This window comes from Notolabrus celidotus, chromosome 11 (assembly GCF_009762535.1).
Source record: "Notolabrus celidotus isolate fNotCel1 chromosome 11, fNotCel1.pri, whole genome shotgun sequence".
NCBI classification, from domain to species: domain Eukaryota; kingdom Metazoa; phylum Chordata; class Actinopteri; order Labriformes; family Labridae; genus Notolabrus; species Notolabrus celidotus.
In genome coordinates, this window is record NC_048282.1 from 21,827,035 (window position 1) to 21,849,511 (window position 22,477).

Sequence of the window (22,477 nt, forward strand, 5' to 3'; positions counted from 1 at the left end):
GTCACACTGGTTGACTTCCGCATTTCCAATATGGCTGCTGCCGTTGATTTTCCTCATAACAGCGCTCAGGAAGAGAGGGGTGACATCACGGATACTACATCCATATTTTATACAGTCTATGGTGAAAACCTATGGTGTCACGGTTAATATACAGTCTATGGTTGATCTATCTTAAGACCTCCACTCAGGAGACTGGTGTTCCAATGTTTCTCATGGCAGATGGTCCAAACTGACCCTTTGTCACAACCATTTAGTGCCACATTCAAACACAGAGTCTATTGTGAGTCATACAAACACACATGGTGGTGTTTTTTTTTTTTTTTAGATTCACAGCCACTGGTCTGATAAAAACACAACGTTTAGTTATGGCTTCAAACAGGGTCCCAACCTAAGTGCCCCGAGGGAAGCTCTTGTTTTCTTTGGCCATCCATTTCTCCCACCAGCACCCCCCAAATGGACCTTCTTGTTCTTGACACGGTGTCACTAACAGCAGTGACTCTTAGTGTCTCATGTTGCCGCTGCTGGGTTGACAATAAAGGTAGTGGGAAGCCTCATGCAGAGGCCTAAGGGTACTCTGAATTTGATGTATTTGGAATAAAAACAAGCAGGGTTTTGTGTTTGTGCCAAGAGAAGCAAATAAACAATGTTAATTATGTAGACCTTGATGTATGTAGCAAAGCTTATTCACTTACTTCCTTATTTTAACCACAACCAAGGATTCTTTCTTCGAGGTAATTAAGAAACCTTTAGTTGAACTGTGACCATCTCTCAACCTGTTCTACTTGTTTTGGTGTGAAGAAGTGTTGCCTGCCTCTGCCGCTTATTTAAAAATCACTCTTGTGTGTCATATTATGGATGACCCATGAGGCCCTGTGTGTTAGAGGACCTATTCAATTCAAATAAAAAAAGTCAGCAATGATAACACATTAATTTCTCTTAAATTCTTTTTACTCTCGGACATCTTTTGAACAATGTCTTTGAGTGTTTACTTTAGAGATGCTAAAATCTCTCCCTGCCCTCTAGTATAAAGGACCACATTAATTTACCTGTCTGCAAAGTCTGGTAGATTATTTTAATAAAGGCCCTGGCAAGGATATTTTGTTGATGCTCCACAGAGAATGAAAGTGGTTAAAGCTCCTTGAAAGCCTTTGTACTGTCAAGTGTGCCGCATGTGTGTTGATGTGTGTTCTATGAAGGCATTCAAGCCCCCTAAACCACTGAGCCAAGGCGGTTTGGAGGATAGTAGTGTCTGCACAGTGCAGCGCAGCCATATGTTCACATTTTGATTTGGACCTCCAGGGGGAGAGTGCCAAATAAATGGGAAATACTTTGCTGTAGGTCTGTTGTCTGACAAAGCTGAATCCATGTGTGGGAGAGAAAGAGAGCGATTGAGGTCGTGTCAGAGTATGAACTAATGTCGTCCAGGACTCTCCCTGCCAAATACATTAAGGTCGAAAGTAATATACAGAAATCACAGAGCTAATATTTCATTCCGCCCTGCCTGAGTGAGAGTAATGATAGCTAGGCCAGGCCTGTTAAATCTGGGAAATGTTCAGATGTGTTGGGCAGTTGAAAGGAGTCAGAGTCAGGCAGTAGTGGACCCCAATTTCATGTTCCTGTTGGGAAAACTGTTGCAGCGTTCTGAGCAGAGAGGATTTAAGTGCAGAGTGCGTCAGACGACCAGAGGCTTTGTATGAACCCCGTAAGTCTGCCTCATTTAAAGGGGAATGGGGACTCGTTCACTGGGAATAGTTTAATAATTTAGTATGGCCTTAAACTAATCTATTTCAAGCACCCAGATGGTATTTATATTGAGCAAATGCTCAGATAATTGAATGGAATAATTTACTCACTACTGTTGCTCAGTGTCAGAGAATCCCCTCTCTGCAGCAACCCTGGAAAAGACATAAAGTGAACCACTAAACCAAATCACTGGCAGAGTGTTTCCAGAAATAAATGTGCTGCCGTGAAATCAAAGCAATTGATATACCATATTGAACAGGAAAGAAATCTGGGTGCAATCATTCATTAGCTGCGGCTGTTTGTACTTCCCTTTGTGTGTTCATTTAATTGTACCATATGCGTGCTTTTTGTGTTCTGTGTGAGTATTAATGCCGACTGTCTTGTGGGCATGATAGGTGACAGGGAGCGCTACGGGCTATCTGTCCAGTATGACTATCTATCCACGGGCAAGCCTCAGCAACCACCTGGAGAACTGGAATGAGCCTCAGCACGATTCGAACAACTGCTCTGACCCCATGGTTTGAGTATGTTTGCATGAGAGCAGACAGAAAGTTGGAAAGAGAGAGAGATGGAGGCGAACAGACAGAAGAGGTAGAGGGAAGGTAGGCCAACTGGGAGAGGGAGGGTATATAAAGAAGAGATGGAAAGACAGAGCAAGAGAGAGGGAGAAAGAGGGATGGAGAAAGAGAGGAATACAAAGAGATAGAAGGGGAACGGGCGGCTGCTGATTTTTAACAGGCGTGTCCCTCCGTCTCTGATCAAAGCGTCCTATCAGCCTTAGGGGCATCTCCACTGAGTGCCTCACATCGCTGCTGAAAATTCTCCCTGCCTAGGAATCATTTTAGCACCTCTTCTCTCCTATTTGTCCATTCACAGGCCGTTGCACATGCGCCCTACTTGCTTCACATGAAAGCCTGTATGTGTCTCTGGGGTTCCTCATGTATCTTCTCTCTCAACAAACATAGGATAAATGTTTTGTTAATGAAAGAGACTGTCAGATGATGGATTGGTCTGTTCTCACAGTCTTGCTATAGTATATGCAGTTGTGTGATTGACAGCTGCGCATGAAGGCCAATGCTAAATCACAGTAGATAATAACATACCATTAATATTAGATTTCTTGTCTCTTTCCGTCATTCTAATAGATGTAGGATAGTATTGTGCAGTGGTTTCAAAGCTATATATAAATTAAATGTAGCTCAAATATGTGTTATTTTAAAGAATCAGTTAGGACTTTGAAGCCCGTAAAGACACTTCAGGATTTGCAGGATCCATTTAAGAGATGAATAGATTTATTTGACACAATGCAATATTCCCCTGACCAATTTTCATTTCACTTGCCCTGTGAATTTCAAGGACTGTGGGACCCACTGCTCCACATTGTTCCACTGACCACTTTGCAGCTGGCTTTTGTGATGTCTGAATATCATAAGGCTTCATGCCACAGCCATGCCACAGGGGCTATCCAGCTGTATTTCCTTTCCAGTGAGTCTCCGTCAGAAATGGGAAATCAAACAATAGTATTCTGTATTGCTCCAAGCCCAGAATTTCCCAGATTCCTCTCTGGGTCATTGTTCCAGAGCTGTCAACGAGTCTTTAAATCCGTCATCAGCCTCTAAAGGTCTTGCCTCCTGAGTCAACCATAGGCAATACGACAGGATACATGGGCCAGGACATGGAAACCCCTGAGGCCTCGTAATCCAGAAGGAATGGATGGGATCATATCCTCACACCTTCATAAGAATCCAATTTCCCCAAAATTGTACCAAGTATATTCTTGCACTCTTGTCCAGCGGGTGACTAGCCATTCTCTGTGTCTTGAGCGACTACTCAGCTGCAGAAGGAGGTCCCTGCTGGCACATAGAGAGAAAATAATTTATAAAGAATGGTACCACACTCAGTGGGTTTACTTTTTACCCTTTGCACTTTTACTCCTTGTCTTTTCTCTTTGTAATTTGCATTAATGGGTTCGGAGTGGAGTGGAGGCTGGCATACCAACTAGAAACCCAAACTGTGACCGAATGAGCTCACTGAGAGGGAGACAGACAGAAAGATCCCTAATGATTTTAGTGTATGGGACATGTCAGGCATCCCAATGGCTAATGATAGCATCATTATCAGAAGAGAGAACCAACTCGGCCTCTTAGAATATGCGTACAGACTTGGAGCACAGCAGCCTGTCTCCCTTACTCTCTTTTACTGACATTAGACCAAGGCTGTCGGGCTGTTTACTTCTCCCTGGGCTTGAGTTTATATGAGTATTTTGAATACAGTAATGTGAGATGACATAATGAAGCGCCCTGTACACAGTACAGTGGCAAGCCTCAATGGGAATTTGGCAGATAGATGCTGTTTTTTGTTTTTGAGGAAATAATGGCTCCCATTGCTCAGAGCTTCTTAAGCTTGCTGCTCACAAAGCTGCAGTCTGCATGTTTGTGTTGGGATGTTCCTGTTTCAAAAAATGGCCACTTAAGAGATGCGCTTTGCAGTTTGTTTGAATAATTAGCAATATGAATTCCATCAGGCTCAAGAGTGAGCTTGTGGGGTATGTATATACTCTTAAATAAGGATTTATTCAGTACCTGAGCAGCAATTTGATTACCTTCCAACAGACAAGAAACCTTCAGAGATGACAAACACATCTTGGAAATAAATTCTAAGGTGGATACCCTGTCATTGCTGTCAAATAGAGGTCAGTTTTCAGAGCAGAACCGCCACTAGGCACTTTGAATGATTCAAAGGTAACTCAGATGTAAAGGATTCCTTGAATTTTATTTTTTCACTCGCTATTGAGCTGCCACAAATGTCTAGTTACAAGAGAAAAATAAACGTACAGATTTCAGCATCATAACCAATACCTGTCATATTATGTTAGTCTTGACAGAAGAAAGCTGTCAGCACATATCAATTCAAAATGCTGCTAAAGAACATGAATTCCAATGAAACTTTGTGAGAGAAGTAGTATGTTTCATTTCTTGCTGGTTTTGTAACATTTTTTAAAATGTTCCACCTCCCACCATGTATTCTAATATTGTTTGCGTAACACTTACGTGGTCTTTGTGCAATGCATTTTGGGTCTACGGTGAATATTGAAGTCACTGACATTATAAATCTACAACCAGCAAACTTTAAACGTTTTCTTTTATGTAACTCAAATTCATTATTTTAAACACACACACACACACACACACACACACACACACACACACACACACACACACACACACAAACACACACACACCCACACACACACCCACACAAACACACACACACACACAAACACACACACACACACACACACACACCCCATCAGGAACTTAAGACCCGATACCCAGCTGTATTGCAGAGACACTACCATCTATGTCTGTAACTGGAATACGAGGAAAGTAAAGACCAAGCGGCAACCTCAAAGTTCAATGCAGAGGTGCTAAAAACTGCAGATCCGCTTGAGGCTGGCTCCGGAAGTACCAGAAGCCACATACCGCCTCTTTACGCCACAATTGCTCGACAGCAGCAATATGGCTTCCGCTGACGATTGGTCTCAAAACAGCGCTTCAGAAACGAATGGGTGACATCACGGATACTACATCCATATTTTATACAGTCTATGGTAAAGACCAAATCAACCAACTTCCAACTCTCTGTGTTTTTTGTGCTTTTGAGAACTTGGCCTTAAGTGGTGTTCTAGCCGACACCCCATGGTAAAACCTTACGAACTAGTGTCCAGACGGAGTTATTATCATTACCTCCACTACAACTCCCCTAAGGCTGCTTTGTACTGTATCTACCACCCACTGTTCTTCAAGAAAGCCACAGAGGGATTCAGACCTTCTTTAAAATCCCAAAGCATCTGCATATTTAATTTGGGAGGACAAGTGCAGTAAAATCATCAATCTAATGACCAATGTCATTCTATATTTGACTTTTCATTAAATCTGTTTATTTCTCTATCTTTATGACTCACAAGAAAACGGAACAAGGAAATCCAACATCTGCACTTAGTGCATAACATGAGAGGATTGATTTTCAGTCATAACCAATGGTTTTCAAAGAAACTAATAACTGTCATGACAACATTCAGCTTGTATACCAGTACTTCAAATACCTTTTTTTCTTTATTAAGGGAACAGCTTTGTTTGAGCTCAATGTCTTCCTCTCCAGAGTTCTTTAAACGCCTTGTGCTTAGCTACAAAAGACAAAATATGATAAAAAAACCAACAACACATAAACACATTGGCCTCCCACAACGTTACTTTGTCTTGTGTTAAGCAGAAATAAAAACATTTAAATTGTTCAACAAGCATGCACATTTTTAATATACAAATTGGTTTTAAAGGGATGTGTAACCAGAATAATCAACTCAGCTGCTTTCCAGGGAGTCCTTGGACCATTCTGTGTATTAAAACAAACAATAAAACGACAAAACAAGCTCATTATTGCTAGAGATGTCTTAGTCATCAGAGAGCCATCATTAAAGTGATACTTAAACATGTCTTAAACGTGTTATAAAAACTGGCTTTCAACCAAATTGACAGGCATAGATTCTCTGAAAGCTCTTACTGAGATGTTAAAGGCTGTCATACTTTAACACGGCCCAGTGAGCAGTAATGCAGCACTCTATTTACACCCTTTGCTGCTGTTCAGTATAGAGATGCTCAGTACTTTTATGAACAAATCTGTACCACAATATTTTCACACTGAACCCACTTTACTGCCCCACTGTTGACAGCTGAGCTCCCCTCACTGGTAACTGAGAGCACAGTTGTAAGCGCAGCTGTGATAAAACAGTATTTACTTCATGGTAAAAAGCTTACCAAAAGCTTGCTAAAGCTTCATGATTGTGAAGTGATTATTCTTTTGAATATGGAGCTGCTGAGCTGTCGTTCTTTACCTTGTAAAAAGAGCTTGCATGCCTGCAGTGGACCTGTGAGTTACCAACTGCTGTAAAGACTTTCAGGATGAACACTGATGATGCTTGTGATCAAGTGATTTTAACTTCAACTGAACTTCACAAAAAGCCTTACATCAGCAAAGAGAGACTCACTTTTAATCTTTATTTCAGAAGCAATACATGAACAAGTGTGTCCTTTATCCAAACAGTTCCTGTTGTTGCTCCTCTCCACCTCTGAGGCATCAGGAGGTGTTTACAGTTTGTGTTATACCATGTTTCTTTCTGAGTTTGCACTTCAAGTCTTCAGCACACACTTGTCTACACGATAAGAATGGAGCCATTGTACCCTGCTTTATTGTTTCAGCAGTTTTGTTCTGAATATTGTAGGGGCTAAGTCGAGCTGAAAACAACCACGAAGAGCTGGTGGATGGAGACAGATGACGAGCTGTACGAGAGTGTGTGTGGAAAAAGTAACATCCCCAACACATCAAAAAGGTAAACCACCCTCTTACCTGCTACCCTGGGTGATACTCACACTGTGTTTACATGGCTAGATCAGATGGACAGTGCAGTTATCAAGAGACTGCATTAACCTCACAACCTTAATTCTACTGTTTCCTGAGAATAACATGTGCCAGCACAACAAACTTTTTTATAGCCTTGACCAAGTTTCTGAGTTTGCTCTGACAAAACTGCATATCAAATCCCAGGCTTGGCCACACACACTTGGGCACACATGCAAAACACATAGACAGAGAGCAACCTGCCAATCACAGCATTTCACACAGTGGGGCCCAGTTTTTTTTCTGCAGTGTCCTGCTTTGGTAGATTAAAATATTTTCAACCCCCTTACTACCCATCACCATACACATCGCCCTGTCAGACACACAGTGGCGGTTCTGGGGAGGGGCCAACAGGGGCCAGTGCCCCTGTAAAACTGAACCTGGACCCCCCTGTGGCCCCCCCTCCACACCAAAATAATATTATACGATAAAAAAAGCCTTGGTATTGCGCCAATGTTACAGGCAGAACACATGCGTGTGGCACTTGGTTCCAGGCCCTTAGAGCACTAAGGGACTCATGTTGAGTGTAAACAGCCAAACAGCTGCTGTCAGTCTGCATGTTGATATAGTACAGAGTAGTATATATGTCTAGTATATAGGGATGCACTGATGTTTTGCCAGTTTGTTCTGAGCCGGTCCTCACCCTTCTCAGTCTCTTTTGTCAGGGTTGAATGTGTCCCTCTGACAACACCCTTGGCACCAGCCTGGCCCCCCCAGTAAAATTGGTCTAGAACCGCCACTGCAGACACATCCTTTGCCTATACATTCCTTTATCTGTAGAATCAGTACAAAAACAACAAAAATGTAGCTCTAGCGAAAGTTCAGACAGGAAGACTATAAAAGCAATCACAGCAGTTGTTTAACTCTCCTCCCTCATTCAATAGCTCACCCGCTTCCAGCTGCATGCTCCGGAGCTGTCATTGGTTAATCAGCGGCATCTGTCATCCAATGGCTCAGTGACACGCCCTTATCGTCAGCCTATCAACTTTCTGCTGTCTTTTTAAATGCGTCTCTCTCTCCAGCTAGTTCCTTCTTGCATTGATGGTGCGCACCCCTCCACCTCCCCATCTCCACCTGGTTTCCGCAAAGTCTTCAATTCCTAGAATTCATCAACCACCACCAACAGTGTCTGGACTCTAAGGGGATTTCTTCTGCTGCCAAATTCACACATCCTATATGCGCACAAAATTATCCCCATAGAGTCCTTACGCCACAGATTTCTGTCAAGTTTCATTATTCATTATGTTGTTATAAATAACATTCAATCTTCCAATTGTGTCTTTTCTGATTGAAATACAACTTCAGTTTAAGACAACTGGAAGAAGTGACAACAAAATGTATAAAAAAGGGCATTAAAAGTGACACCGCAACATGCAACTTACAAATTTTAACGTGTTGACAGCCCACTGTTGATAGAGGTCAAGCCAAGGGTGAAGTATGACTCATCATCATTTCTTGTGTTTGTTTCAGTAGCTGTGGCATTTAGCACTGATTCATTATCTGCATTACATTTAACTGGTTGTCCTTTTTTCAAAATTAGCTATGCTTCCTAACAGTGCAGAAGTCCACATTGCTTGCCGTACCCCCTTGTCTTAACTCTTGGCAAGAGTTAAGACATGCCCCCCAGTTTGGGAATCACTGAAATAGGACAAAAACACTGGCCATCTCATACAGCCCTTTATAAATAAAAGGACTGAAATGATGGAACTCATCCTTGGGGTGAGGGACTGGGATGAGAAGGATGGTGAGATGCCTGGATGTCACACAGAGGAAATTGGCTGAGCTGCTGCCCACTAATGCAGAGTCATACTCTTTTTGATATGCAAGTGGCTCACAAAGCTGATAAAGACAGCAGCCTGCCAATCAGAGGGAGCAGAACATAAAGGTCATTAGCTGCTCACAAGTCCAGAAGGATGGGGCAAATTTTATGCAGTCACAGGACACTGGCAAGAGGAGGGCATACTTATTGAGGTTACCAATCAAACATTGCAAATGGTTTTAAAGTGGATTTTTTCACAGTTGAAAGCTTAGTTCGAAATCATCTTTTGTTTTTGTTAAGAAAATTGATTTGCATTTAAAATCTTTTAATTAAACTTTTTTTTTCTCACAGAAATGTCTCTTTTACTGACAAAGACAGTGTTCAGTGAAAAAGCTTGGCTGCGTTATCAGTGTGCCATGAAATAAGCCAGTGATAGAGGCCAATGTTATAATTAAAGTCTAACACCATAGACTACATTTTTACCCCCCAAAATTAAGGTATTCATCACAAGAGGCATTACCTTTTACCTAGAGTATTTCTTGTTCAAGTCAGTGTGGTAGACTGTAACAGTGGCACAGCTTAATTTTTTGAGTCTAAATGCTTACCAAAACAGACACAAAATAACAAAATAATAAAAAGTTGAGTATTTAAATCTGCATGCAAATGACAGACCACAAGTGCCCACTAATGGTATTTGATTATTCAAAGTAATTAGGCAAAAAAGGTTTACAGTAAATATCTAAAAACTAAAATTATTCCCAATTACACGAATGCATGATCTTGTCATTCAACATAACACCATGGTGTGCTCTCATATTTTGTTTACCTGTGTGGGCCACCTGCAGGTCACATGGTAGGCTACATCCTCTGGGCACACGTGGTCCAGGAAGTGATTTCGTTATGCTAAGTCTTGCCTAAATTGAACCCAGCTTGCACTGTGATGGAAGGTTGAATGGAACTTATTCAAAGGGTGCAGTCCTTCCCTCTGAATTCTGATGAAATAAGGCAAACATCAGATGTGAAAGCTACATGCTTGTTAAGCAGGGTTGCGGTTAATAGCAGGCTAAATGACTTTGCCATACGTTTGGCCACGGAGAGTCGACTCATTGTTCAGCGACTTTTTCATATAATCATAAAACTGCAAACCCCTATAGGTCGCTGCAGGAGCGGGATTTAAATAACGGGGTCCTCAGAGAGACGTCAGAGAGGGGTTGTTTGATTCAAACCCCCCAAACGAGTGTTTCTTTAAATGCGTGTGTGGAGTTTTCCTGCACAGGGTGATAGGAGGGGTTGGAGAGTGACGCTGGCTGCGCCTTGGTGCTGAGCGGAGCGCTCACCTGCAGATGAGAGAGTCGGGGAAACTCGGGGCAGAGCTGCAGCACACTCACGGAGCGCGGGGAGGGACGTAAACGCACAGTCCGACCGAGAAGAGGGGAATTACTCGTTTATTGGAGAAGAATTTCGTATCGACCCTCTCTTTCTGGTTCCTCGTCCAGGCAGCCCTGGTTTACTTGCTCGCCACGATGAGATCTGACTTCGCTCTGGTCCTGACAGCAGCCCTTCTTTTCGACCCAGTCTGGGTGAGATTCCTCGTTTTTTAATACGTCTTGTTCTGTGTAGTGGAGTTGTGAGAATAGAAAACGCAGCGTCCGAGGTGCAGGGTGTAAAGCAATAGCACATAAGCTGTGATAAAGTCATGTAGTGGATGGAGTCCAGAGTCAGTCCAGTGTGCTGCAGCAGCAGCAGAAGCAGCAGCGCAGCATCAGTCTTTATTCCCATACAAGTGCCCTAAGTGGTTCTCCAATGACTTTTTCTTTGCAACAGTTAAAATAAAAGACAGAAAACATTTAAGGAGCTTGTATTGTTGACTGTGGTACTCGTCAGGTTTTCACTGGATGCAGATTGAAAGCTCGGCTGCAAAATCCTCCACAAGTTCAAAGGATGCACCGTTCATTTTTGTGCAGTCTTTATTAAACTAATTGAGTCCCCTCGCGTATTTAAATGAAGTTTTTCCTTTAAAACGCAGTCCATATTATGTATAAGAAGTTAAACTTGAGTTACAGTTATAAGGTGCCTTTCCACCTTTACTCGTCATTTAATCAATAAAAGCTGAATTAAGTGGGCGCCGGTGGGTTTCTCTTTACGGCGCGACAAGTGCCCTGCTAAATCTTACACTGCCGTGTTAGGACACAGCAAAGGTGTTAAGGAATATCTCGGAAATATGTTATAACGTTGGCTTTACACTAAAGATGAGGAGTTGTAGCTCCTCTTTATCCAGACCCCAGTCAGATCATGCCTCGGCTGTGCGTGTGAGTGTGCCCGCGCACATTTACTCGTGCGCCTGTAATGGCTAGTAGGTCAGATCAAGTCATTTCACACTAAGTGCTCAATTTTGCAGCAAAGTTTTCTGCACATCATTTGATGATTGCACACACTCACACACATGCACTGCTCTGTTTCTCCCCCGATGTGTGTGAAAATGTGCTGCTGCATGAATGCAGTTTTATTTTTGTCTGGATTAACCCTGAGCTCAGTCCTTTACAACGGTGCTCATTTTATCAAGGGCTGCTTCCTTCATAGTGTGGGTTAAACAGCACGTTTACACCAACACTGTCTGACGGAGAACATGTTATCAGATGTGTGCCTTCAGGGGCATGAGGTTGATAAACTTGTTGAATATATTTACTTTAACTGCTGCTTCCATATGCTGCTTTCCTTTCAAGGCTCAGGGCCAGAGAGAAGCAAGAAATCAATAGAATCCATGTTTATCGATGTCTTACATTGTATTTTCTTCCTTGCAGAGGAATAATGGAGAGCATGCTACCAAAGGTCCCTGCCGGGCTGGCTTTTCACAAAGCTTCTACTCTGTGCTGATTTCAAAGGATGTACTGCAAGGCCGGGGCATACATAAAGGTAGGACTTCTCATTGGCGATTCAGCCCTTTTATGTTTTGTGAAGGAGATTTACATTGAGAGTGAGAGGCTTCCTTTCTGCATTGAAACCACTGAACGGAAACGTTTGTCGTGACAAGTTTTCTCTCATTGCCATGCTGTGTAGTTTTCAGACTATGAAGTAACACCTCTGCTTATAGAAAACGAATGTGGAGTATAGAGTACAGGACTGAATTCTGTGAACTGCGGCATATGTTTGACAGAGGTGATAAAATCACACGTTGCTATAGGCTGCTGTGAATGACAGAATCAGGAGCATCTTGGTGCTGTAAGGTCTGCTGGTCTGATGTTGTGAGCAATGTCAGTAAAAAAAAACGCTTGAGACTGAACACACTGAAACATATTTTTGAACATTTTTGAGCAGTACATGAAAACACCACACACACATTTCTGTCTGAACTTTCGTTCTGTACCTTGGGTGCGTGTGCCATAAAATGATTTTGGTTCCGATATCAGTATCATTAATACCACTGTCTTTGTCACTCTTATCGTATGAACTATCACCTTCACACTTCAACATCTTACCCAGTTGCGTGTGTGTTGTTCCAATTACACAGTGAGCCAACCAAGTTTGAGGGCCCGATAGTGCAGGAAATGGAATCGACATCCTTTGTCTAATCTGGCACTGCTCCTGCCAATGTGGGCTAATTGCAATTCTCTATTGATCCCAGTGGTTTTTTTCTCATAGCTCAGCTAAGCTGTATTGTTTTGCTGTGGGCGCACAATAGCTCTTTTGTGGGTCGACTGTGTCTTCGGCAGCTGCACAGTATATATTTCTCACTCTCCTTAGCAAGAGGAGACCTGGCGGGGATACGGTTGTCTAGACTCTCTCTTGGGAGGATGCATACGCACAGACACGTAGACGCTTAAGACTAAAGATAAACAGTACAGTAGGGTTCAGTATATAGTTTTTATTTGTTGTTGTTTTCTCTCTTGTGTCTATATTTGTGTTTGCTTTGGCTGGAGTCATATGATCAGGCGAGGAGTATGGTATGATTTCAGTGTTTCATTAACTTCAGTATATTGTTGCCTGGGTGAGAGTGGGACATTGTGATGTGATGTAGTGATGTCTCCAACCCAGCAGGGGGTGTTAACACAATCACAAACAATCACAGAATGAGCCATCACTGCTGCACAGGAGCCATTTATTTCAGAAAGCACTATTTATCTGCTCGGTCTCAGGGAGATGAAATTGTCTCTGTGTCTCCATTCAGACATAAACTAATCTATAGCGGTCTAACAGGGTTTGCTTTTAGTGTTAGGAATTCAATTTACTGCCAACAATTGATGCTTAAGTGTGAATGTGCTGCAAACTTCCTCACATAAGTCAGCCTCAAACATAGCTGCATGATCAGACCACATTAAAAAAATGACTTCGCTCACTCACAAGCTGATTTATTACCAGCGTTGCCCAAAATCGCATTCACAGCATCTGTTTTAATTTAACATGTATCATTTGTTTCCTGCGTGTTATTTGAAAGAATCTCACCAAAGTAAAATGAACTCAACTTTGCTGTGACACTCACACAGCTGCATTGCCGTCTACATGTGGGTCTGAAAGCACAGCTGCAGTGTCCATGCACATACACACACCCACACCCATACACACACACACACACACATCATATGTGATTTACTGCACTCAGTCAGTTGATTTATAGTTTCTAAGTGTGTCGCTGGAAGGAGGCAGAAAGCATCTCTGGAAAGGCTTCAATAATAACATTGTTTAACACAACGCTGTCAGATGGGGCAGGAGTAACCACACATACACGCACACACACACACACACAGACATATATGTTTATGAATTCATGTTAGCTCCTGGGGGAAAACGGAAAGGACAGAACTAGGACCTTGACCATGATGGTGAGGATGCCTGTGTCCAGACAGGAGGTCGACAGGGAGGAGGACGGGGAGGAGGAGGAGGAGGAGGAGGAGGAGGAGGAGGAGGAGGAGGAGGAGGAGGAGGGGAAGGAGGGTGTTACATTTCACATTTTGTCATTTTAAGTAACTCTGGTTGCCAAACTCTCTAAAATGTAAAAGATTTGTGCTATATTGAAACAAACACAGCAAATGTGAAACCACAGCCAGAGCTGGGAAAATCAACAGGGCTGAATCTTAGCCATGTTACAATTTATAAAGATATTCTTTCCAGTAACGCCAGTGGAAAAGGCTTTAATGCAACTTTGAATGCGTTATTCACCTTTTAGTTATTTCTCCTTTCATTCTTTTGATTTTCAGCCATCTAAAGGGCCACTTTCAGCTTTGCACATCTTATTTACCATCAACCCTTCTTTTCTATCGAGCAGCGGTGCTCATTTTGAATACTCTAAAAAACCTGCTGACCTACAGAGGGTTTCATTGATAAACACAGTTTGCCCAATAAACGTGTGAGTATAAATTCTACACCCTGCATTGCTCCTGCAGAGTAAATCGATTAACTTTGTATTTATCTGGAAAACTCCTGCCAGTAACCTACGTGAATGGCTGAAACATGCAAAATAACACTGCTTTGTTTGTGATGGTAGACTATAAAGACTGCAGGGTGAAATATACTTTGAAATGTGTCATAGAAACCTCACAGTGCCTACAATTAATCATTTTTATTATTTGTATTATTTTAGTGGCATCTTACTGTGTTTTAGATCCAAACGGGGGTTTATGTGAACAGCAGAACAACAGCAGGGGTGGAAGAGGGGAGCTCATGTCTTATAGGGCCGAGGGGTGTCATTTATCATGTGTGTGTGTGTGCTGCTCCTTTTATTTGCATACATCAGGGTTCATACGGGAACAAGTGCTTGAAATCCTTGAAAATGCTTCCATTTTAATGTTATGTTTTCAAGGTTTGAAAAATGCTTGAATTATGGGTCTAAGTGCTTGTAAATGCTTGAAATTGTAATCATATATATTTCACAATTAAGAACAATCTGACTCTACAGATCAATTAAATGGAGAGAAATAAAATATTCAAATGTAAAAAATAAATAAAAAAACGCCTTGATGGGCTCCTGTGTGTGACATGCTGGTCTGTTATCATGTGTGACGTGACGTCGCCCCCAAGTGGACAGTGTGAAACCACGTAAGCCCTACACGTTAATTAACCTATTATTTGTTGTTTATGCTACATGAGGCATGTGTGATGTAGAAGCACTGTGCCATATAACGTGTAGGTGGTGTGATGATTCCCTGCAGCCATGCCGCTGTTTGTAGCTCGGGGCAGGTTATCGCATGACCGCGGTAGGTCGGCGACAAGTCTCGTCTAAAAATACAGTGTCGTGCCTGAGCCAGCGGCCATGGAGTGGGAGGCTCTCTCCTTGGATACGAAGGCACGACACAGTGTTTCTCATCGAGACCCATCACAGACCGACAGCAGTCATGCGAAGACTGGCCCTGAGGTACAAACACCCTGTAAGTGACAGAGGTGCAGCCGCTGCTTGTGTCCGAACATTGAAAGCTTAACAATAACAGTATCAATAACAATATCAATTTTAACAGAAGAAAAGATGAAGAGAAAAAATGAATTTCTCCTTAGAAAAGCATTAGGCTGATGTGCCCTGTGAAGGTCTTAAAATGACCTGACTATTTTGGCCCACCCAGTGCAAAACTTAATGCCTCTCTTACTGTATGTTTTGAAAAGTAGTCTTTGAAAAGTTTGAAAATTGACCTGAAAAGTCCTTAAAAAGTGCTTGAATTTGACCATGAAAAAAGTGTATGAATCCTGATACATACATGTGGTGTTTATATGACTTGTTCACTGAAGATGCCTGCTTGTGCCTGGTTTTCATTACAGCTGTGACAGTGTCCTTACCAGCCACACACTCCAGGCACAGTTAAAAGCAGAGCTCGACCAGGCTCGGTCAACTTAAGAGATGGAATGACGGTTACACTAACTACACAGACACACTTTAAAATAACTTTAAAATTCCCCAGCTGTAAAATCTTTGTAATTGCCCAGTCAGAGCATGTTTCAGCTGTGTCAGACACTACACTTGATTGTTAGAATGATTTGAAGGTTTGATATTTGGACCAACAATAGATGCTGTCACAGTGTTTGAAGTGTTTTGTATTCCAGAGCTGGGTCCTGGCCAGACTCGCTGAGATAAACAGAGCCAGCTAACGTAACCTCATCCCATGTGTCCCTGCATCCCTCTGCTGATTCTCTTCCTGGTAATGAAAGCCAGGGCTGCTGGTTTCAGCTCAGTGAGCCCACTCTGCTGACCTTGGACTTTGTTTGGGTGGCTGGTGGTTTTTTGGGCAGCCCTCGCTTTTCCTATGTGAGGCTGTTTGTGTTGATTCCAGTTTGTGTGTATGTTAGAAAGAGAGACAGATAGGGGTGAGGGGGCTTAAAACAGATTTGGTAAAGTTTGGTGTGTGGTTGTGTTTTTTGGACATGTGAGTTCCTGAGATATAACAATGTTGACGTCCACAGTGCAGCTTCTCTGAGGGGGGCAAGATATTTTCTCTGCAATAACGACTTTTCTTTAAGTAACCCTGTGGATGCTGGATATATTCTGAAAATGAGGCCTTTAAACTCGTCTTTTTAAATGAACGGCAGGAACATTAATGTTAGGTCACAAAATCTGTCCTTAACCCTCCAGCTGAGTGTCATGGTTGCTCATAAATCAGTTTTTGAATGCACTGCAAGCTCCTTTGCAACTCTTAAACACACGTACAAACACTCCCCCAGTCTCTTTCATAAATATGTGTCAGTAGAATACACTGTATACTCTATGGTATTTAAATGTATAGCTTGCCTATGTGACCCAGATCTCCTCGCTCTCCCTTCAGTGCCACTGGGCTCCATCATATGGGCTTTATCCTGGCTTTTGACCACCAGGAGGATAACCAGAAACCAGGAAAAATGGCAGAGAGAGCTTTGCATTCTGAATAAAACAAACTGTTCAGAGCTGTAATTTTCCCCAGGATATTATTTCCAAAAATCTCCTCCGGCGCATTCACGAGGCCCCGGGTGATGAGACTCACATGCTTTGGTTGCTGAAGCTTCCCAGTGAGGTATTTTCTCAAAATCCAATAGCAGGGCTGTGACTCTGCTGTAGGCTTTGATTGTGGATTGGACCAGAGGTTAATAAAAGTATCAATTTCACCCCTGTTTAAAGCAAATAACTGTCTTTATTGTAGAGAATGGATCAATCTCACACATAACAGAATCCTATGCCTAAGATATTATTAATACACCAAGAACTGGAGTGAAATTAACTTTCCCTCCTTTCAGAATCAGGGCCAGTTCACTCTTATTAGTGCTTTAGAGCCCTGCTAATGTGGGGACAGAAGTCCTCTTTGAAGGAGTGACTCGCGGGAGCCTGAATAAAAGATGCCACTCCTTTTGTTACCCTCCGTCGGGATGGACAATGCATCAATTTTCCCTTTTCACTTTACCCTCAAACAGAATTAGATTGTTTTGATTTCCTGTGTACCTTTTGCCCTAAATCTCATGATACACAGCCTGCAGTTTTATCTGGGTCGATAGCAGACAGGTGTCCGCATGGAGATTAGACATTGTTAGAATAACCTCCTTTGTTTCTTCTGTTTCTGCCTAAATCACTCTCATTGCTTTCTCTCATTATTAGTTTTGCATTATGGTGTCTTTTTTTCTGATGTTATGTAAAGTCCAATCTCTCTTTGATTCTCTCTTTTTGTTGTTCTGAATCGCTCATGCTTTTTTTTTCTCTCTCTTACCCCCTCCTCCCTCACAAACATCTAATCTGTCTTATAATGCAAAATAACGACACAAATCCTTACTCACTCTCAGCCATCTGTTTGAAGTATTACACGGTTTATGGCTAATTTTTGTGAGGATCTTCAGTCGTTTTGACAGCACAGATCCATCACTTCACCATGCTTATTAATAACACAATCGATGCGGCTGACATTTGTTGGATTGCTTGTGGAGCAGTGAAGACTCTACAGACATCCTGAGGTGCTGGTTTATGCTCTTGACCCCAGGGAGCTGTTACAAATAGCCATTTGACACATATTTACTTAACATGTAACCTCAAGCCTGATCTATGTACTCAATAGTTATGAAGAACAGTATGTGGATTTTCCAGAGAGACTCATATTGATGATTTAGCCACATGGTTCTTCAGGTCTAGACATGAGAGGTTTATGGAAAAAGCAGGGGAGGGGTGGGGAGACGGGGCGCCTTACACTTACAGGAGTTCTTTTTGATTAACATTGACAGGCTTGAGAACCCATGCCGTAGATCACTTATGGTGTTTTTTTGTGTCCTTGGTGTATATATGTGTAATGATTTTGATTGGGACTGCGTACACTGAGCTACAGTTGAGCACTGAGCTGGTGCTCGGCACAAAGCGGGTGTCCTCCAGGTTTTTCCAAGCTGGTCATTAGAAAGGCAAGCATGAGAGAATGAGAAAGGAAGGAAAGCAGGTGGAGGCCATTATTTTTTAATGAGATTTTTGACATATTCTCCCTTTGTTTTGAGTGGAGGGACAAAAGAGACAGGGAGGGAGGGAGGGATGAGGAGAGTGGATGAACAAATGTGGGAGACTTCCTGCAGATTGAGTTACTCTGCGGTGTGTGTGAACTCTGCAGCCTTGTCATCTGCTTGCTACATTAAGAGACCTCCTGCCTTGGTGTGATGGGCCTTCTGGGGTCCTACAGGACCAAGGTTATGGCCCTCCTGAAGACATTAAAGCCGTTTAAATACTTTGCTTGGACTCCAGCTCTTTAACGCACAGATGGTGTGTATGGGCTATGAAGGCTGTTAGATGACAAGGGGACACTTCAACTCTCTCTCTTTCTCTCTCTCCTGCTCTGTCCCTCTCTCTCACTCACACACACACACATACACACACATGCAGGTTTTGTCTGAGGTTAGGAGGCTGTTTTTTGTTGTTGGTGTCAGATTAAGACTCCACAGCGGCTGTTGTAAGGTACCCCTGCTGTCTTTGGTAAAATAGTTTGTCATGAGGAGCAGGAGCGATGCAAGGCGCTCCTAGGCTTGTTCCTTTGCCGGAATGTGGTGGACAGGGATTACACCAGCAGGATAACGATAAGCCTACAAGGCTGATTTCTCTTTGCTCGTGAGTCACACTGACCATGTCCTTCAGCTAGGCTGCTGTCAGAAGGAGGGTGAAAAAGAGGGTGGAGAGGAGGGAGAGTGTAAGATAAAGCTCTGCAGCTTAAAGTCCCAGCTCTTTGTTAAATATGGTGCTTTTCCAATCTATTGCACATTCAGGCAAACAAATAGACATACACAAGAAAACACACTCACAAAAACAATAATGGCACTCTTAAACAAAAGGATCCAGATTTTCCCTCCCTGGCCGCCCACTACTCCAGTACTGCTTTGGCCGGGGCCCAAACTCTGTGGTGTCCTCTTCCTGCCCACGCTCCCAACTCCTCCGCTGCCTGTGTTTGTCTAAGGCAGCATTTTAATTACAGCCTAATTGATTAAGTTACAAATGAATCCACTGCGAAGCCCACCCTAAAGGTGCTGGTTCAGCTACCCTTGCTCTAATCCTTGTATTTTGTTTGTGGGCTGTGATAAAGATGGGCGGTGCTAGTGTTGGAGAGGGGACTGACACTGTCTTCGAGTCGGAGATTTTGTTTTACTCTTCCAACTTCAATTTCACATTAAGCTGTGAGCAAATAAAAAATGCATGAGCTCAGATAATTTTCCACTTCTCCTCAAAAATCTTTAACTCCTGTTTCTCGCAGGGAAACATAATTAAAGAGAAGTGGACTCATTTACAGCTGTTGTTTAGAAAAATCCTCATAACAAGGAAAAAAAGGAATTTGAAAAATGTTCAGTCTTTCCGTCTTCTCACCTCGAACCAGGCCCTCTTTTATCTCTCCACCCTGCCTGCTTAGCACCAACTAAATCAGATCATTATTGCCTAATTAAAGAAACTTCTGTCCATTTCTCACATTTTTCTAATCAACCAGCGAGAGTGTACAATCTCTCTGAGAATGTGGGCAGGACAAATCCAAGAGCATTACAGCCTCATATGCTATTCCATTTGCCTTGAAGATCCCTCGTCTTTGTTAAGGGGGGGATGAAACAGAGGATGGAAGCCCTCAGAAGACAGCCTGTCTGGTAATCGCTAATTGTGCCTGAACTCCCCATGTATGTTCCCCATTAAGTTCTTAAGTTCTGCTCACAGTCGAATCATCGCCTCTGAACAAGGAAGCCGTGCAGAAACACAGGGGACAGAGGGAGAAAGGATAGAGGAGTCTGGGGTCGACCAACAGAGTGCCAATGATGTTAATTAATGAACAGACAATGAAGAGTCCCTTGGTATCTGCGTCTACGATATTCAGCAGGCCAAAAGCTAATACCGGGCTAACAAAGACTCCAGAGGACCTCTGCTCTTTGCAAGCAGTGTCTGATGATTCATGTCAAGATACATGTTGGCCTTTTTTGACAGACTTTATTGATTTCTCCAAAGGCGTAATCCTCATTTCTGCCCCTGGCTGTGCCACACTGAGTCGGCTTGTTAGGACCTCTGAGGCTGTGGTTGAATAATTGTTCAAGGACATGTTGGCAGGGTTGGTGCAGGGGCACTGAAGTGGAAACCTTCAGGACTTCAACCCAAATTCACTAGCATCTAAGACTCTGTAAGGGAGCCCTCCAACAAACACACAGTTCTTTAAATGTAGGAGTTGTAAGTAATTGATTATGTTCCACTCGGAAGATTTACTAACTCCAACATAAATTACCGCCGGTCTTGTTTTGGTACATTCCAGTTGAGAAAATGTACCCACAATTGCGTTGATAGAATTATTAAAGCTAGGGTTGGTAGTCAGATGTAGACACTTTTTGTTATACTGGTTAAAATTATCTTTATGTCCCGATGGCAATCAATACATAATGTGTTCTTCAAAAAGAGAGCAAAAAAAGCAGCACTCTACAGCCGGAGTAAATCTGGGAAAACATCAACCAGTCCCTGCCATTTGGAGCCAAATTATGAAACCAATCAAATCCTGTCCTGCCGTTCTGCCCGCCTCCTGCACGTACATTTCATGTTTGTTTGTGTTTTAAACTTTCGCTATGATTATGTTTTGGTGTTTTCTTACCGCTGAGTGAGACATGAGTTAACGTAGTGCAAAACACAAACAATGTGCTGAGGACCAGATTTGAATCCGTCACGATCATATGGTCGCGAATCAGTGGCGCTCGTGTATGTGAGCGGGAGTGTCGTTTTAGAGGAGCTCCGAGGGGAGTGGGGGAGGGGTTAGACGGAGTCCTGAGGAAATGCTACATTCAAATTCATGCTAGTTTACAGTGACTACCAACCCAAGCATCAACTTGAATGCAAAAAATCTTCAATATAAATGCAATTTATTAACACGTCTCCAAGTGTGAATATGTAAGTGTTGAAGCGTACATCCATGTGGGCATCAATATATTTTTATATGTGCATAGCATTGCAAAACATGCTGAAAGATTGCTAAAAATCAATGAGCGTGGGGGGCAGCACATGAAGGACTTCAGGCAGCAGTACTGTGAATGCTCTGAATCTGCATCACTGTCTTTCAAGTGGAGGCTGATGTCATTAAAGTGGAGCCTGGTGTAGAGGCTGTTCATAGCTGAAGGTCTCAGGGAAACAGTCGATTGGCTTAGTTCTGTGTTTATTTGGCTTATGGGGGAGAAGAGGGAGATGTTGAAGAGAAATCACAAATTAAAGTTGTAAAAGCCAGTGATGTACCTCTATCACAAACAAAAACAGGTGTACAGATTAGGGGTGGACGATATGACAAAATAAATGACAATTTTGACTTCATCACCATTCTTTTTCATGTTTATTTTCAAAACTATTTTGCAAATTACTGACTAGTACAACCAGAATAAATTACCTCTTTGAAAAATATAGTCCTTGAAGAAAAAAGAATAATAGACTCAAAACCATGTGAGCAATTTGGCCTGCTCATGTCAAGTTCATCTGACATTAAACAGAATGTTTACATGGATACGACTTCAAGCACTCTCAGGCCCAGATAAACAAATAAGAGCAAGTCGGCATTTCAGTGTGTGATTTTCTTTTAAACTGAGTGAGACTTTGTTTAAGCGTTTACCACCTTTGCAGTGCACTGCGTGTGAGTAATCTGACATGGAGGCGCTGAGTCTGCTGCTCTGCTAATGAGTGGATACAGTCAATGGTGGATATACCGGTTACCACAACACACACTGAGAACTCAAAGGAAAATGTTGCATTGTATTTCCATACTTGCCATGTTCAGCTTAATAATGCAGTGGATTCACTTGATGTGGTAGATTTGTCGTTTGTTAAGCAGTGGTCTGCATCAGAGTGCTCGTTCCGTGCATAATAAACAACATCAACATGCATCCATATATGAGCAGATTGCAACAGAAGAATGTTCTGATACTACCATCTCTCTGGATATGCAGACATTGGACATGTCCTAATACTTTGTGGTCTAATAGGTCCTATCGCCTGTAGACATATCATAGCTATGGCAACAGTTTTTATGGGTTGTTAATAACTAGCACATTCTGAAACATTCAGTTAACATTTGCATGCGATTGAGTGATGAATACATGCTCTTATAAATTCATGAAGACTGT

The 22,477-nt window shown here is 42.4% G+C and overlaps 1 protein-coding gene and 1 long non-coding RNA gene across 2 annotated transcripts in view; one reads left to right on the forward strand and one right to left on the reverse strand.

Moving 5' to 3' along the window:
* Window positions 1–3,049: 3,049 nt before the first annotated feature.
* LOC117821274 lies at window positions 3,050–10,059 on the reverse strand. The gene is made up of 3 exons (XR_004632934.1): window positions 9,783–10,059; window positions 5,849–5,929; window positions 3,050–3,596 (listed from the first exon to the last, which is right to left on the reverse strand). It is a non-coding gene; the product is annotated as an uncharacterized LOC117821274 (long non-coding RNA).
* LOC117821268 (cadherin-4-like) overlaps window positions 9,821–22,477 on the forward strand; it is a 334,441-nt gene continuing 321,784 nt past the window's right edge. Inside the window, exons 1-2 of the mRNA XM_034695419.1 lie at window positions 9,821–10,536; window positions 11,758–11,869. Coding sequence (XP_034551310.1) covers window positions 10,480–10,536; window positions 11,758–11,869 — 169 coding nt within the window. The 5' untranslated portion in view covers window positions 9,821–10,479. The remainder of the gene's footprint in view (window positions 10,537–11,757; window positions 11,870–22,477) is intronic.